At 35.5% G+C, this 16,316-nt stretch overlaps 1 protein-coding gene across 1 annotated transcript in view; it reads right to left on the bottom strand.

The window, feature by feature from the left end:
- The window catches only part of PPFIBP2 (PTPRF interacting protein, binding protein 2 (liprin beta 2)), an 85,209-nt gene extending 83,644 nt beyond the window's left edge, over nt 1–1,565 (bottom strand). Inside the window, exon 1 of the mRNA XM_009996988.1 lies at nt 1,499–1,565. Within this exon, the coding sequence (XP_009995290.1) occupies nt 1,499–1,565 (67 nt within the window). The remainder of the gene's footprint in view (nt 1–1,498) is intronic.
- Between the last annotated feature and the right edge of the window lie 14,751 nt (nt 1,566–16,316).

Raw genomic sequence — 16,316 nt, 5'->3', positions numbered from 1 at the left:
ATATTTAAAGGGACAAGGGTTTCCATGTTACTTTGGCTCTTCTATAGCACTAGCCCATAATCCAAGGTTTACAATGGCTAAGAAGTCATTTAAGTTCCCTAGTTTGAGTTTTGGTTTGGGACTTGCTTTTCTTGTTCTCTCTTTACATATTTGAGAGAAGTCCAATGCTTCCCTCACTACATGTTTAAATGTTTTCTAAGAGGTGAAAAAATAAAATCCTAATTAACTTCTGTTTGTTAAAATCTTGTTTGAATAAGGTTTTACATCCATAAAAACAATGGAGAAGAAAATACATATCCAGATTTTCCTACTTGCCTAGAACTTGTTTCATTGGTGTGAAAAGTTATTTGTGGAGTTATATCTATCACATTCACATTTACACTTCTGTGTATCTTAGCAGTTTTTTAAAACTTACACATTTAGAATAAGTGAAGACTTATATGCGGATGAGAAAAAATAATCTAGAGTCTTTAAACTAAAAATCCTGGATGATGACTTCCTGCCTAATCACTGCTAGGAAAATATGAAACTCTGTGTTAGTGTTTGGAGAGAAAGTTGTACTAGAAGAGAAGGAAGAAAAGCAGGAATAAGCACAACTGCAACAACAATAGGCTGATGTCTTCTTCCTCATCGTTAGGGGGGAAAGAAAAAAGAAGGCACAGCATGGGCGTCACTATTTAAATTTACAAAGCTTCAGTGAATCCTCTCCTATTGTGCACAGTGAGATCATAGCCCTACCCAGATCCTTCTCTTAGTAGCTCATACTGAATGAGCACACACCCCAAGCCTACAGAGTCCTAACCACAGACATCAACTTCTCTTCTTACATGCTGTAATGTTGAGAGAAAATGTTTTAATTGCCTTAAGAGGAGAGAACCGAAGGACAGCAAATTCTGTCTTGCATCACATGCCTTTCTAGTGGACAGCTGTGTAAGAAGAAATTCTTAGCTCCGCTCCTGGGTATGTGTGTCATCAAAAATATATGCATTCTACCTCATAGTCCATGAAGGTAATTAACAGCTATGCTATTTAAAAATGTATAAAGAAAAAAGGTATATTTTATATATATACACACACATATTTATGTATATCTATTCATATGTGTGTGTGCAAAATACAGAAATATATATTATCCAGCTAACTGGAAGCCTTGGTGAAAACCTTTTTCAAAGACACATTGAAATAAAGAGCTAACACACAATATGGAATATTACCACATGAATTAGGGTATTTTAAAGTTTCCACATAGCATTACAGCAAAGTGAATCTCCCTTACTACAATATTCACATCCGAGGTGGAACTGTGGGTTATCTTTCTTTATTTTCCTTTACATTTTTTCATACAACTGCTGAACAAGAGAAATCTGTATGTCACAGAGAAGTTGACAAATTGAGAATAATATTTAATAAGTAAAAACCCAGGAAAATTGCAAAAGGAAAACGAAACACACGGTTAAATCTCAAAATACTTCAATATAAAACAAAAGTATTACTATACCTGCAATGATGTCATCCATCTGCTCCAAAGCTGCTTCCAGCATATGACTAGCATCAGAAGCCATCATCTGTGATTTCTTCAGACCTTTACTCTTTCTACTGTAAAGACAGATGAAACCATGTGTATTACACTAAACCAGACCTGACAGAAAAATACATCACTGTTATACTATAAATTAAGTTAAAGAAGCGAAAGTCCACACTAGCAAAAATATGGCTTAGTAATAATTAAAACAAAAATGTTCCTATTCTTGCTAGCTATCTTGGGATTTCTGAGGTTTTCATTCAGCACTGATTCATACTTTAACAGCTTTTACTAGAACAAGGAAATGCAGATGGAAACAAAACCAACATCAACTACCGAAAGCTTGAGATTCCCCTACCCCTCATCCTTGGCAATGGTTTCCTAGATTCAAAGTTCAGTGCATTTCAGCCTTTTGCACTGTGGGCAAAAAAAGAACTGACTGGGTTTCAAAGAAGGAATGAACATATGGTGAAAAGCATGCTTAACCTATAAGCAGAACTCCATAGGAGATCTGCTTTTTCATTGCTGCCTTAAGAGTAAAGACAATTCTGAAATGATCTTTACTCCTCCTTTCAAGACCCTCATTCAATCTTTCTATCACTTCATTCATGACACTGAAATTACAGTTCTTTCTGTTCCAATAACCAAAATGTCCCAAGTAAGAATTTCTGAAGTAACTGCTGCCTCCTTAAAACAGGATTAAAGACATTCATGGTAACATCTGACATTTACGATAACAAAGAAAGTGTTCCAAAATTAGTTCCTACTTGTCAGTTGGTGTTGCTGGACTCTTAGTCACTATTGTCAACAGATGGCATTTCAAAGGAGAAAAGAATTTACGCTGCCCATTTCACTGCCAGTGAGAAAATTCTCACTGAAATAAGGCCCTTTTGCACATCACTTCATTGCTGAAGCATGAAAGCAGTGCCCACACAGCGCTGAGCAGCGCTCCAACATGCAACTCAAAATAGTGACAAAGCCTTTAAAAGGTCATAGAATTTGGTCTGCTCTTCTATGAAGGGTGCAATTCAGCCTTTTGACATTCAGTCTTCTGATACAGTAAGTTTTTAGATCTGTGATTCAAAACTGTTCAATTTTGACAGCTTTCTAAGCACAACAAAAGACACCTGTCTGACAACGTCTAGAAATATCCTTCAAATGATTCAGGTTGTAGGTAAGTGTATAGGCAAAGGTCATATTTTTGTGGGGCTGATTACTCCAATGCCAATGAAATTTCTGTAATCTGTATTTATCATGCATATTTATCATGCATCTGTATTTATCATTATCATATCTTATCTATAGTAAGAATAAAATTATTTTGAGTTTAAATAAATATTACAATAATCTTCAATGGCAATTTACATAGATTATACTATTTTTGTACTGTGTTCATCCAGTGATGGTTCAGACACTGGCCACCTTGACCAAGTGCATGAGTAGTAGCTAAACCACCCACATTTATTTCTCAGTTGGAGCCTGCCTAAACACTAGAATGTAAAGTCACTGCCCAGAGGACACAATCACCTTTAAAACAAAAAAGCGTACCTTTTTTTTTTTTTTTTTCAGAGAGACCATCAGAAAAAAACCCAACAAACACCACAGCCCAAAAGTACATGTAAGGCTAAATCCTAATTAATGCATCATGGGAAATGTTGAATCTCAGCAATGGAAAAAATTTACTAACAAGTAAAATTATTTGCTTCACTTACAAAGAGAAGACACAGAAACATGAGATGCAGGATTTTTTTCTGTGGTGCTGTTGAAATACACACAAAGAAAGCAAATTTACTAATAACCTCTGTGATACCAGCATGACCTAAGTCCATTCTAGTCACCGTGTACAACACCACTCTCTAGAGGGAGAGATGCAGTAATGAGTCAGAAACTCCTATGTTCTAACTTGAGCCCTGCCATTAGCTTGTATTGGGTAACTCATTCTTTAATTCAGATCAAATTGAAGCACAATATAAGAATGCCTTAACAGAAAACAAAAGAAAAAACTTTAGCATCACCCAAGGCAAAGAATAATATAAATGAATGGTTAGTTTTGGTCTCTGCATTTTTGTCAAAATATTAAAGTATGAACAATGCTAAATTTAACTGAATTTCACCAAAACGAATCTGACCCAAATAATTAATGTAATGGTGCTGGAAATAACATAAATAATGCTCAGAATAATCTGGGAAGTCATTAAGTCAGCTAATAAAAGCTTAACATTTCAGAATGCTTACATATGTGAACAAACACTGCCTCTGATTCTGTTGCTTCAATTTGCTGGTTTTGGTAGATTTCCATCTTGTGTTGTCACATTCCCCTGCCACTAGCTTAGTAGACTCACCACATACTTTAGAGACACCTGATTCTCAGCTGCAATGAGCCTCCTTCCTTGCAGTATTTCCCCTAGTTCAAAGTGACGAGAACATCAGAAATAATCATGTCAGTGAAAGGAAATCCACCTACAGCAAGCAGCTGCCAAAGAGGCACTGAGGCCACCTTGCTCTTTTGGTGGATGTGGTGACCAGCCACTCCCCCAGAAATCTCTGGCCACCAGCTGTGTTGGTAAATCAGGACAGCAGGCTGGGTCAAAATTAAAAGGAAGGAAAAGAGTGAAAAATACTAAAAGTAGGATAGAGTTTCTATTGCTAGATTGCAGTGCATGCCCTTATTTGTGCTGTAAGCCATGGCTCCATATGCTTACATCAGCTAGAACAGTACATAGTTGTTATTAACAGGAAATAAAGTATTACCACGTGTTTTAAACATCAAATATAGAACTTGGCCACCTCTAGTGAAAAATGTACTGAAAATTATAATTACAAACTTAAAATTTTACTTATAGAAAAACCTTCAGTCAAGACCTTGGCACCAATCAGAAAGTTTTGTCGAAAAATAACACTAGAACTGTCTTCTCTCTCTTCCAGCGTCCACGTTGCCTATTTCTTACCTGTAACCACAGTGTACTTGCTGCTTAACTGCACTAAGCTAGAGTAAAACCTGCTGATTAAGCAACAATTTATTAATAAAAGCAATGTTCTTCGCTCCAGAGCAATAATGTAATATTACTTGCTTGACATCTTTTTCTAGACAGACCTGTTGCTCGTGCTTCAGGCAAGTCTTCCTTTCCCAGACACTCCCTACTTACAGTTTGACTGTTCAGAGCAGTATTATGAAAATAGCTTGTTAGATCTCACAGGCTTTCAGTTACAATTTCTGATCTAGTTCTATATAAATATCAGCAATTGTGGATTCTTTTAAAATTATTATTAAATAACAAGACACTTGTATCAATCCCAAAGCCTGCTGAGTGCCTCAAACAGAATCCATCTATTTGCTGATATTTTTATTGCAATTCCTCTTACAGTTTTCATTTCTGAACAACAACAACAAATGCAGAACACCACAACTTACCTACCTATATAAAAATATACACATTCTGAAAAATAAAAGTAGTTTTTTTCAGCTTTGGTAAGGACTGAACAAAACCTCTTACGTTACAGTACAAGCTTTAATATTAGGCAAATTCTAACCACCAAAATATATATTAGATTAATTTATATACCAGCAAAATACAAGAACCAATCAACTCACCTTTTCAGGTCCCTTAGAAGGACAGAATTTACTTTTATAACTTACCAGTAAAAATTGCTCAGTATTACTAGCCAAAGTTTTACTGTTAAGCAGATGTAAGTATAAATTATTATCACCCTTCTAAGCCACACACTCATACTAATTCAGAGCCCAGCCCACAGATAAAGACATTGCAATCCTGTTTGTTATAATTACCTAAGTAATAAGATCTTCCAGGAAGTGCAGACAGAGCAAACTGGTCTGAAAGCCCTAAATTTATTTTGCTCAGGTAGGTTTACCCTATACATCCCAAACTGAGATTTGCATTGCAAATAAAATGAAAAATCTCTGGTCAAATTATTGTGCTTAGAGCCAATATCCCTTGCAAATTTCTTAACTCACTCTCTGTATGTAAAACTATAGCTTACTGTGTCCAAAAAGAATGTAATACTTAACAAATATACTTGCTATGAGCAAGATGTTCTTCAGAATTTTGAAAAGCCTTAATTAAATTTGAACCTTTCATGGCTGCCTTGAATGAGCAGCTACCCAGATAAGAATGTGAACATTTAGGCAACTCCTAAGTCAGAAGTTTTTCCAAGGTTGCTCCTAACCTAACGAGGGTGCCAACTTTTTCAGTAATGGAGGAGGGTGAAGTTTTTGCCAAGAACTCCTGAAATACAGATCTTGTCTTAATGTTTTGGGTAGCCTACAAATTCCTCTTACATTTAGAAGACACAGCTAATAATTAACTATGTCCACTTTTTTTTTTTTTTTCTGGGTAAATAAATACATGTGTACAAACTGTTTAAAGATTCAAATATGGTTATCACATTGGTTTGTACTTAATGGTATCATGAAATATCAAGTAGCTTGGGTAAGCTTCAGAAGTCTTTCATGTTTTTTCAGCAGCAAGGCAACCCCTGAGCTGGAATGAACCCCTGCCATTTCTCACCTTGCTTCTCTCCCAGTCAGATGCCGTGTTGTATCCACTGACCCCACAGGAACACAACTGCTGATTCATCCCTTCAATATGGCTCAGAAGTTCTCATAACATCACCAAATGCAAAAGTTATAAATACATATTTGAATCCTTGCATTTTAGAACCTCTCTAATTAAGTTAATCCTTAGTACTAAATAACTATCCACGAAGAACTTCTGATGATCACCAGAATGACCGCCTAAGGAACACTACTTATACAGCATCCGACAGGACTATCCAGCCAGAAATTTGTTAATACAGGTACTATTTGCTGTTTCCTCTTCATATGCTTCACTAGAATGGGCAGAAGGGTAAACAGATCCCTTCCTTCACTGATTACTCCTTATGTAATAAATAAAAAGAAGACTATAGAGGGTTTTTTAGAATAATCAGAATGGGACTTAAAAAAAAGTTTCCGCTAGAAGGTGTAAAGTCCACATTAAGGCAGATGGGGCGGCTTTAGAGAGAAATTTAGATTAGAAAATTTGAACAAAGACCTGATACTGAAATATTTCAGGTGGATGGTAGAATAAATTATAAAGTCTCTAGCCAGCATATTGCTGGGAGTCCTTAAATGAAGGCACATCCTTAGACAAAGCACAGTACAATACTGCCATGATGAAAATGAGCTAACTAAGCTCATTAACTAAATGAGCTAAACTAGCTTATGCAGGCTGCTGGGTATTACCATGGCACTTGTAAAATCACCATGTTTGTGTGCTGCTGGTGAAAGTTAGAGTGACAGGCAGTAAGAACTACGCTACTTTTAAACATATTATACTAAATAATTTTATTTAAAATATGAAGGGAACTGAATGTAGTTAAATTTAATGCATTATGAAGTGGCAAAGTCAAAGCCAAACATCTGTTTTCAAAAATAAGCCCATTAAGTTTGGTAATAGAAGTCTGAATATCAATTCTAGGGAAGGAAAGGGGAAAGAAAAAAGAAAGCACCCTTAAAAAGAAGCTAAATTATTTGAGTGATACTTTATGATTATTTAGGAACACAAATCACCTCATAGTAACTCCTCCACAGTACTTGTGGATATTAAGTTACAGTTGCTATTGGTACCATAACCAAATTTCCTGACTCATGTTTGTGCAAAGTCTCATCCTTACATATAAAATCTGACATGGACAGAATGGCATGTGAAAAGCAAGGTTTCTTCAGTTCCTCTCTACAGCAGTTGTATCAACACCTAGATAGCTTCTCATTCCTTCAGTGTTGTTTTAAACATGGTTCATAAAACTTTAAAAAGCACTTCATAATTCAATTTTAAATAGTTATCAGATAGTTTTTCTCTCTGTCATACACAGTCTAAAGGGAAATACTGTAGCTTCTGACTGCGAATCTTAAAACCAAAATTGCATTCATTATTTGTTATTGTATTAAGTGAAACAAAAAACAACCCTAATTATTTTACTTATCATCTAACTGGTTCCACTTTCTAGCTAGTTAAAATTCAACATCACAGTGAATAAATGCTTCAGATTTAAACTGCAAGTGAATAAAGCAACACCTGCTAAAATACATGAGAGTAAAGTTTATTCGGTGGAGGTTTATCCACCAAAACTTTAATATTTATGGCCTTCAAATAAATGCAAAGATTAACGGCATACAGATTTGGTACTACAGTTAATATATATTTATAAAAGTACTACAATCAAGAAGAGTTAGACCCTCAAAATTCTGACATTTAAAATAAAGTTTCCTTATTTGCCTTCTAACCTTTGGTGTTCTCTGGTCTTAAGGTCACAGCTTCAAATTTTCTTCCATGAAGGCCAACATTTCAACTAGGGGCTTTAAGTTACTTGACTCCAGATCCAACGTCTGGGAAACTGCACCCCCCCTCCAAAAAAAAACAAAACAAACCCAAAACCCCTCCAAAATCATGCAAGAGTTGAAAAACTTAAGATGAGAAATTCTGTAATTAATAATCCTGTGAAAGTAAGTTAATGCTTTGGTAAATGGAAAGATGATAAATGGTAAACACAGAATTCACGCATTAATTAATTCCTTGCCTTAGAGTAAAACAGAGGACAGAACTTGACAGAAATTGAAAGAGATTAGGTATATATGATTAACAAAATAATTCAAAGCTATCTCTATCAAAATCCTAAAAATTTAGACAAATTATACTGCTGGAAAAAACATTCTTTAAAACTTCAGAATTAGGGATAATGTTTCTTACGCTTCATACACAGTTCTCATGCTTTTTCAAATCTCTGTGAAACACAGGCTTCTCAGCCTGGCCATAACAATCTACTGGATCAGGACAATCCCCTATGGAAAATTCTACTGTTCAATTTTGGTTTGCATTTCTGCATTTCAGTAAGTTTTCTAAATGGAAATCATTCTTCTTGCCCGTTAAGCTGTAATAGAGCCACCTCAGCAGAATATGCACTACTACTAACTTATTTTATGAATCTATTAAATACATGTGTATAAATTCCACTGGGGGTACAGAAGTGTCTGAGTACTGTGAAACAGAGATTTTGTGTAACTTACTCAAGTACTCTTTGGAATATTATTCTGAAAACACAGATATTTAATAGAAGGATGTCTGTGCTAGCATAGGGCCTGAAGATCTGATATCTCAAAGTAATATAAGGAGGTCCAATTTTCAAATCTGCTCAGTTTCAATTTTCTTCAGTTCCTTGATGTGCACAGAGGATCACTGTAAAAATCAGCTGCTTTAACAACAAAGATCAACTACTCCTCAGCCAACTGGCTTAGTTTTCAGAACCCCTACAGTCCTTGGTCTTAGTGCCTCAACTGCTCTTTATCATTGCCTGTAGTGTAATCAAAACAAGTATCCATCAAACACAGATGACTCAGAGGCAGAAAACAGCTATGTATTTTTGAAACTCTTCCAACACCATAAGGACAGTCATGATCATCCAGACATACAGTCTGACCCAGTGCTTTGTCTCTAATGATCCTCAGTGCAAGACAGGTGCATAGCTATCAGTCTCCTGCTCTAATTTTCCCAGCAATCAGCAAGCATGAGACTTTATCAAACAGACTGGATAGTGAACCATCATGTTTCACAGATGCTGAATGATCTACCCTCTGTAGATTTATCTGATCTATTTTTTGTTCAAATCCATTTTGGGTACTTTTTCAGTGAACGTACTGACATTACTGAAAAAAAACAGACAACTTCATGTCACTATCTTTCAGCCTCTTTTCAGTCCTATCCTCCTTGCTCTCCCACAACATTCCTGTTTAACTGAAGAGTTGTTACCCTGTCAGTCTCTCCTCAGAATAAACCAGATCCACACTTCTCAACATACTTACTGCCTCTCTATATACTTCTTATTTTTTTGTACTGTTTTTGAGATGAGATGACTGAGGCTACAAGTAGCATTCAGCTTGCAAGGTACTTCTGTTCTTTAGAAAAATGCCACAAAATAAATAGATTATAACATAAGCAAATATGTGAATGTTTCCACACAGAGTAAAAGCAATGAATCTTTACAGAAATAACTCACTTTGGAGGATTAGAAGAGTGGAGAGCAGTAAGTAAAAATGGACAGACACTAAAGTAGGTAAGGATTGATAGAGGAATTGGCATCAGTGGATACCAAGATACCCAAGATCTGTTTTTCTGCAACAGAACCTCAGAACAAAAAGGACGGTTAACAAGGTAGAAAACTGATTTCCTGCAATCAAGAGACAGTTTGCATCCACAAGATTTCTAAGATAAAAAGCTGAAGTCAGGGTTACACTACACAAAGAACAGTCCAACATGGGCAAAACTAAGATATTTCTTAGGATTATCTGTCATTGCAAAATTACCTACTCTTGGGTTACACAGATTATAAAGCTCATTCCTGAATTTGCCTCAACTTTATGACTATAATATGAAGACTTTTGTGAAGTCTAAAATCAGCTTTAGATGTAAGGTTTAAAAATTAATATTAAAGACAGCTTTTTTATGTAGTAAAATTTAATTTCATATTAGTATTTTTCAATATTTGAAACACTTTGTGCAGCAATTTATAAATAACTAGAAACATCACTAGGCCAGTTCACTCACCCTACATCTGTGAATACAAACATGCTGAATTCTCACTAACAGGAACTGACAGTATCAAGTACTTCTGTATAAATTTAAGCTTCAGTAGCTATTTTGAGGAAATTGTCTGTGGGAAATGAAAAATGGAAAAATATACTTCTGCTAGAAACAGCAAATTCAACATAAGTGAATTTGCTTAGATTAAAAGCATTAAACTAGGAACAACAAATAAATGACTATGAAAAGCATTATATCCCACATCACTCATGACATCAATGAAAATATGAATTTTAACAGCTGTGTCAGTTTAATGCCTATGCTTACAAACAAAACATTCTTATATTGTTTCCTAAAGATTAATGGAAATATCTTTGGAAAAAGCTGTCTTCAGGTTTTTCTCTTTCTCTGCCTAAATAACAGGTATAACCAAGAGGGAAAAAATTATCCCTGGCAAGTTAAATCCTGATCTAAAATGACATATTTTGTTGATTTTGCTCCTCCATAATTCAGAATATGGGACATCCTACTGCTCGCAGAACTGGACAAAAAGTATGGAAATAACTGTAACAGACGTGCCACATCTGATTTCTAAATCGGAGAATAATAGATTCTCCTATCATTTATCCTCCATACTTAATGGATTAACATAATTTTCTAATTATGAGAAAAAGCATTATACAGAGAAACAGTTGCAACACAGACACAACAACCTGACATCCAAAAGCAACATTTAGTATTTCTAAGATGCATATCATAGAATCATAGAATCATAGAATCTTAGGGGCTGGAAGGGACCTCGAGAGATCATCTAGTCCAACCCCCCTGCCAGAGCAGGGTCACCTAGAGTACATCACACAGGAACTCATCCAGGTGGGTTTTGAATGTCTCCAGTGAGGGAGACTCCACAACCTCCCTGGGCAGTCTGTTCCAGTGCTCTGTCACTCTCACAGTAAAAAATTTTTTTCGGATATTCACCTTGAACCTCCTATGCTCCAATTTGCACCCATTACCCCTTGTCCTATCACTGGTCATCACTGAGAAAAGCCTAACTCCGTCCCCCTGACACTCACCCCTTACATATTTGTAAACATTGATGAGGTCACCCCTCAGTCTCCTTTTCTCCAAGCTAAAGAGACCCAGCTCCCTCAGCCATTCCTCATAAGGGAGATGTTCCACTCCCTTAATCATCTTCGTAGCTCTGCGCTGGACTCTTTCAAGCAGTTCCCTGTCCTTCTTGAACTGAGGGGCCCAGAACTGGACACAATACTCCAGATGTGGCCTCACCAATGCAGAAAGAGATTTTCCAGATTTCCAGAAAGAGACTAATTGGTCAGTAAAACTGGGTCCATGTATGAGCCTCCAAAGCCACCACATTCATAGTCATTTTGGCTTACAGGTTTGCTAGGACACTTAATACAGAAAGCTTTTGGTAGTTTTGCAAACTAGAAAAATGCCTTTCTCAACACAAACTTAATGCAAGAATCATAAACTCAGTATTCTTCTGTTTTTTAGATACATATTTACATCAGAAGGTCAGGATGCTGTCAGCACATTTCATCAATGGGCTATGTAAAAAGGATCACTTTTGTTCTCTTTTACTGGTGAATTCTCATTACTTTTAGGGCATGAAAAAAATAAGTTAAACCAATATAATGAACATACACAGGATTTCTCTAGATTAATTTTCAGAGAAGTATTTTAATTAGCTACTTGGATGTGAACAATGACCAAAAATATTTGCCAAAAAAACCAACTTTAGAAGTAGTGCTACTGTGTTACTTCCAGTCCAAAGAAAAAAACATTTCATATGGCTGAAATAAATAGAAAAACTGGAGTTGTCACTGCAAATACTATAGTGCAACAATACCTGAAGTAATATATTGTTATCAAGTAAGTAAAATTTTACTAGCTCTGAAATAAAGTTATTAGATAACTTCATACTGACATGGGAGACGAAACAGAACTTTTACATTACTTTAAAGAGCCTGAGTGGCATTATAGCATGGCCAGAAGGACTAAAGCACACTGTCACAGTTCCAAACCATAACAACACCTGAGGGGATTCTGAGTGTCAAGCTTCTACACAGCCTGTCTTACTTCAGAGTATTTCATGTAAGCCTCAGAGTAGCTTTTTAGAACTGTCTGAAAGGCTTATTACTAATATTTGGTCCAATTGTCAGTAAACCTGTTGAGTTTCCTGAGGTAGTAACTTAATAACATATTTTACTGTTTGGTAACAATGCTTTTACCAGACCTGTTTATTAAAACAACCACAAAATTAAATTATTTCAGGATAATGACTTGCAAAGTCCTTTAATCCCTAACAGCTATCAGCTGATTTGTCTTTAGGAAAAGTATCTCAGAAGTTTCTTGCATCTGGGGCCAAGTGACAGTGTGACAAGAGCATTAAAAAAACCACAAAAACAACCCCCCCCAAAAAAAAACACCTACCCCAAAAAAGAAAAATCCAGAAGAAAGATTGAACTATTCAAATGACCATCCACTGGGTGAAATTAAGATTTTCATCTGTTTCAGGAGAGAAAAGGAGAAAAGAGTTCACTGTCAGTTTCTTCAGTTTGTTTCATTTTTAACAAAATGGATCAAAGTCTGCTACCTATCAGTGATCGTGTCATCTTTACACTTTTAAACTAAATTTGTAAGTAAAATCTGATATGCTATTATGTATCAGAGACATTTAGTCCCCTGCACTTCAGTGGTCTTTAAAAATTCCAAGTGAAAATACTCAAGACAGTTTTATTAATTCTAAAAAGAAAAGAAAAATATAGTCACGTTAACAAACCCGAAATACTGCTCTGTCACAAGGAAACTCTTTCTTCTCTATTAGTCCTTATTGATAAGGGGTAGCTTTGCTCCATGACAGAAACAAAACTGTTTACTTTGTTAGTTAAGAAAAGCAAATAAAATACATTAACTGTAAAACTATATTTACAAGCATACTGCCTGACAAACTAGACAAGCTGCCTAACATGGCAGTTCCATCAATCTCAAGTAATTTAGAACCTCTGCTTCTAAGTACTCAAATCTAGTTTTCCAAGGGAAGAAAGCAGATGCTAGTCCCATTCTTCATAATTAGTCCTTGGATAAGCACAAGCTTTGATTAAATAAAAACCTACAAATTGCTGGTGAATCCAAACTAAATTCATTCTAGAGCATGAATTCCCTTTGTACCAATTTACTCTGAACACAAACTCTTCTCCCCATCTTAAAAAAAAAAAAATAACAAATGCTGTCTTCTAAAGGCCATCCTTTTGCAAGTAGTTCATGTCAAATAAGAACCAGGACTTCACAATCTACCAACAAAACTGAAGATGCTAGCAAGTTTCCTAATTAAAATGGAGAACACAAATCAAAGCAAAACAGATTTAGACCACAATTCTTGCAACAGTTTTCTAATCCTTAGCCTAATCTACAACTGTTATGAAATACTGCATGTACTGGACAAAGTATAGGTGGGTAACTACTGTGGACTATTAAGTATTTTTCACAATCCTACAGTATGTTCTACAAAACAGGCCAGAACAGATCTTTTTCTTGCACAAAGCTTTTTATAACAACTCTCCTTTCTTCTAGTAACAGAACTTTCTAGTGTCATTTCTCTTTTGTACATTTTTGTTTGCCAGATTAGATAATAAATTGTTTTTTTCCAGTTTCAGTTAAGATTAGTAGTTTGGACAGATTCAGCTTCCTATATTGTAAAAAAGTTTATTTCAAGAAATATCTGCTGGGTAATTATAAATCTGCCAGTGAAACTGTTTAAGGAGTGATAGTAAGGCCACCGGAAGGAGACTCATGCTTAGGTCATTTCTCACTTGTACCCTCACCGCAGAGTATATAGAGATGTTACATTCCTAAATAAAGCAAAGTACAACTTCATACCTTAGGTTGGGCATAAAAACTTGAAAAAGGAGGTTTTCTCCATGAAAGAAAGGAACGGAATTAATACTAAATTTCAGGTAAGAGCTTAAATTAACTGTGAAGACCTGCATTTAAACATAATGAGAGCCGTTTTATTAAGCATATGGCAGTGTTATTACAGAATAACTGAGTCACAATAGTTGAGGTTTGAAGGTATCTTTTAGGATCACCCATTTAAATTCCTAAGAGCCTGTTTTTATTACAAAACAGGTTAAAATTGGCTGGAATGTCACCAAGGAACTGAATGTATAGGACAAAGACGATTTAACAGAAATTTCTTTATGAACTACAAAATGATAGAACATTTTAAGAAAAACACAGAGAAGTCTTATTACATCCTCTGCCTAATATTGCACACTGCAAACACCATCCAGGTGAAATGCAAAAACTTTTCTTCCCAGGGTGATTTGTGCTGGTTTCCTATTTATTTAAAATATCAAGTTTACCTCCCCAAGATCTTTGCCAGAGAATTTTTTTTCTCTGGAGTGAAACATCAAAATTCTCTACTTAGGAGCTGACTGAAATACATGCATTAGTTTACCATAATCACAGAAACATGTTAATAAATGTCACTGCAATGTCATTAGAATAAGATGCTCTGATTATGCACCATTAAAGCAGATGCTACCATCTGCACTGCATTGCAGTGAAATAGAACTATGATTCACTATATTTAAGAGACATTTTTCTCTGTCAAACTAAGACTTCTGGATTGAACATAGGAAATTGGAAAATTGGGAACTGGAAATAAAATTACTTCTTTGCATGAGCAATACAGACAGAAACAAGAAGGCATCTCCAGCTAGGTTGCCTCAGAATCTGGAGACCAACCAGACTTGTTTTCAGAAGAGGATAAAGTAAAATAGCAGTTCCCATATTGTCAGTGCTTGAAATCCAGATTTGAATTCAGCATCTTAGATTTTGTTTACTAACTACTTGAACTGGCATACAATCTGTTTATCTTCAAGAGTTTGAAGACAGCCAACAAGTCAATCACTCTCTATGAATATTCATACACATTACATCATTGCTCTAATCTAAACAAGAGTTGCAGTAAACATTTGATACGGAACACCTGTAACAGAGACACACTTTGGACCCATCTCTTTCTTCCATCCAGCATGTCTGGACTTCAAGCTTTCAGTCTTATTTCACCCTCCAACTTAACTGAAGATTTTCCTGAAAGAGAATCAGGCCTGCTGATCTCTTTTCTTCAAATTCCCATCTGCTTCAGGAAACCATCATCAAGCACCATGTCCTTGGGTGATACACAAAAGACTTCTCATACAATCATCAGTTCACACTCTGTCCTTGCAATTTTTTGTAAGTCATATCCACCATTTACCACTCCAGGCATATTGTCTGCCACATACTACCTGGACACCCACAGGTTTCTGATCTGTCCCACTCTCTAAACCACAAAATGGTGTTTTTCCCTGTATTAAATATTCAACTTTTTCTTCAATTACTTCAGGTTTTACCTGGAAAATTGAGCTAAACAGTTGAACACATTTTTATGTGGACATAAAACAGATATAAGAAAATATTTTGTATATGAAATACACGGAGTTGAGAAAAACACTAACGGCTCCCTTTCCTATTAGTTTGTTGATTTATCTCAGCAGAGAAATAACATCTTGTCTTACTTATGTGAAGATGCCAAATTCTCCTCTTTGATCAGCTTGAAAATATACAGCTCTTTTCCCTCAGCAGCTTTTGGTTACAGGTCTTCCAGAAATACTAGTAAGCTACATAATATTCTTAACAATCTTGCTTTACAGGTTATCAAATTAAGAGTTTAAAATCCATGTCATGTTTACAGTCCTTTAAACCATTACACTGTAACTTGGCAGATGCAAAATATAAACATAAAATCCACAAATGTACCTAGCATGGCAACAATGTAATTAGGATTGACTTTTTATGTTTCTTTCAGAAAGGAATTCTCTTTATAATCTGACTACTTTGTTCTCTGCATCAATGAATTACCAAATAAGAGCAAAATGCTATTTATTTTATAGCAAATAAACACACAAAGATGCAGGGAAACAAAAGATGTAACTATAATGTTACAAGGTCACAAGAGACTTGAAATAAAAATGTTGTGCTACAAAAATAGGCTAGATGGCCTATTTTTAGGCTAGGAAATAAAAAGGCATCTAGCTAAAAAAAAAAAAGCACCTTTATCTTGTTGCTTAATGTGCATCTACTTCAAAGAACAACTATAAAATACTGTAAAGGGGTGGCAGGATGAAATTCAAGCTGCCACAGATTATCAAAGA

The sequence above is a fragment of the Chaetura pelagica genome, unplaced genomic scaffold (assembly GCF_000747805.2).
Source record: "Chaetura pelagica isolate M959 unplaced genomic scaffold, ChaPel_1.0 scaffold634, whole genome shotgun sequence".
Taxonomy (NCBI): domain Eukaryota; kingdom Metazoa; phylum Chordata; class Aves; order Apodiformes; family Apodidae; genus Chaetura; species Chaetura pelagica.
Note: the sequence above shows the minus strand (reverse complement) of the source record. Positions and strands in the feature narration are given on the sequence as shown.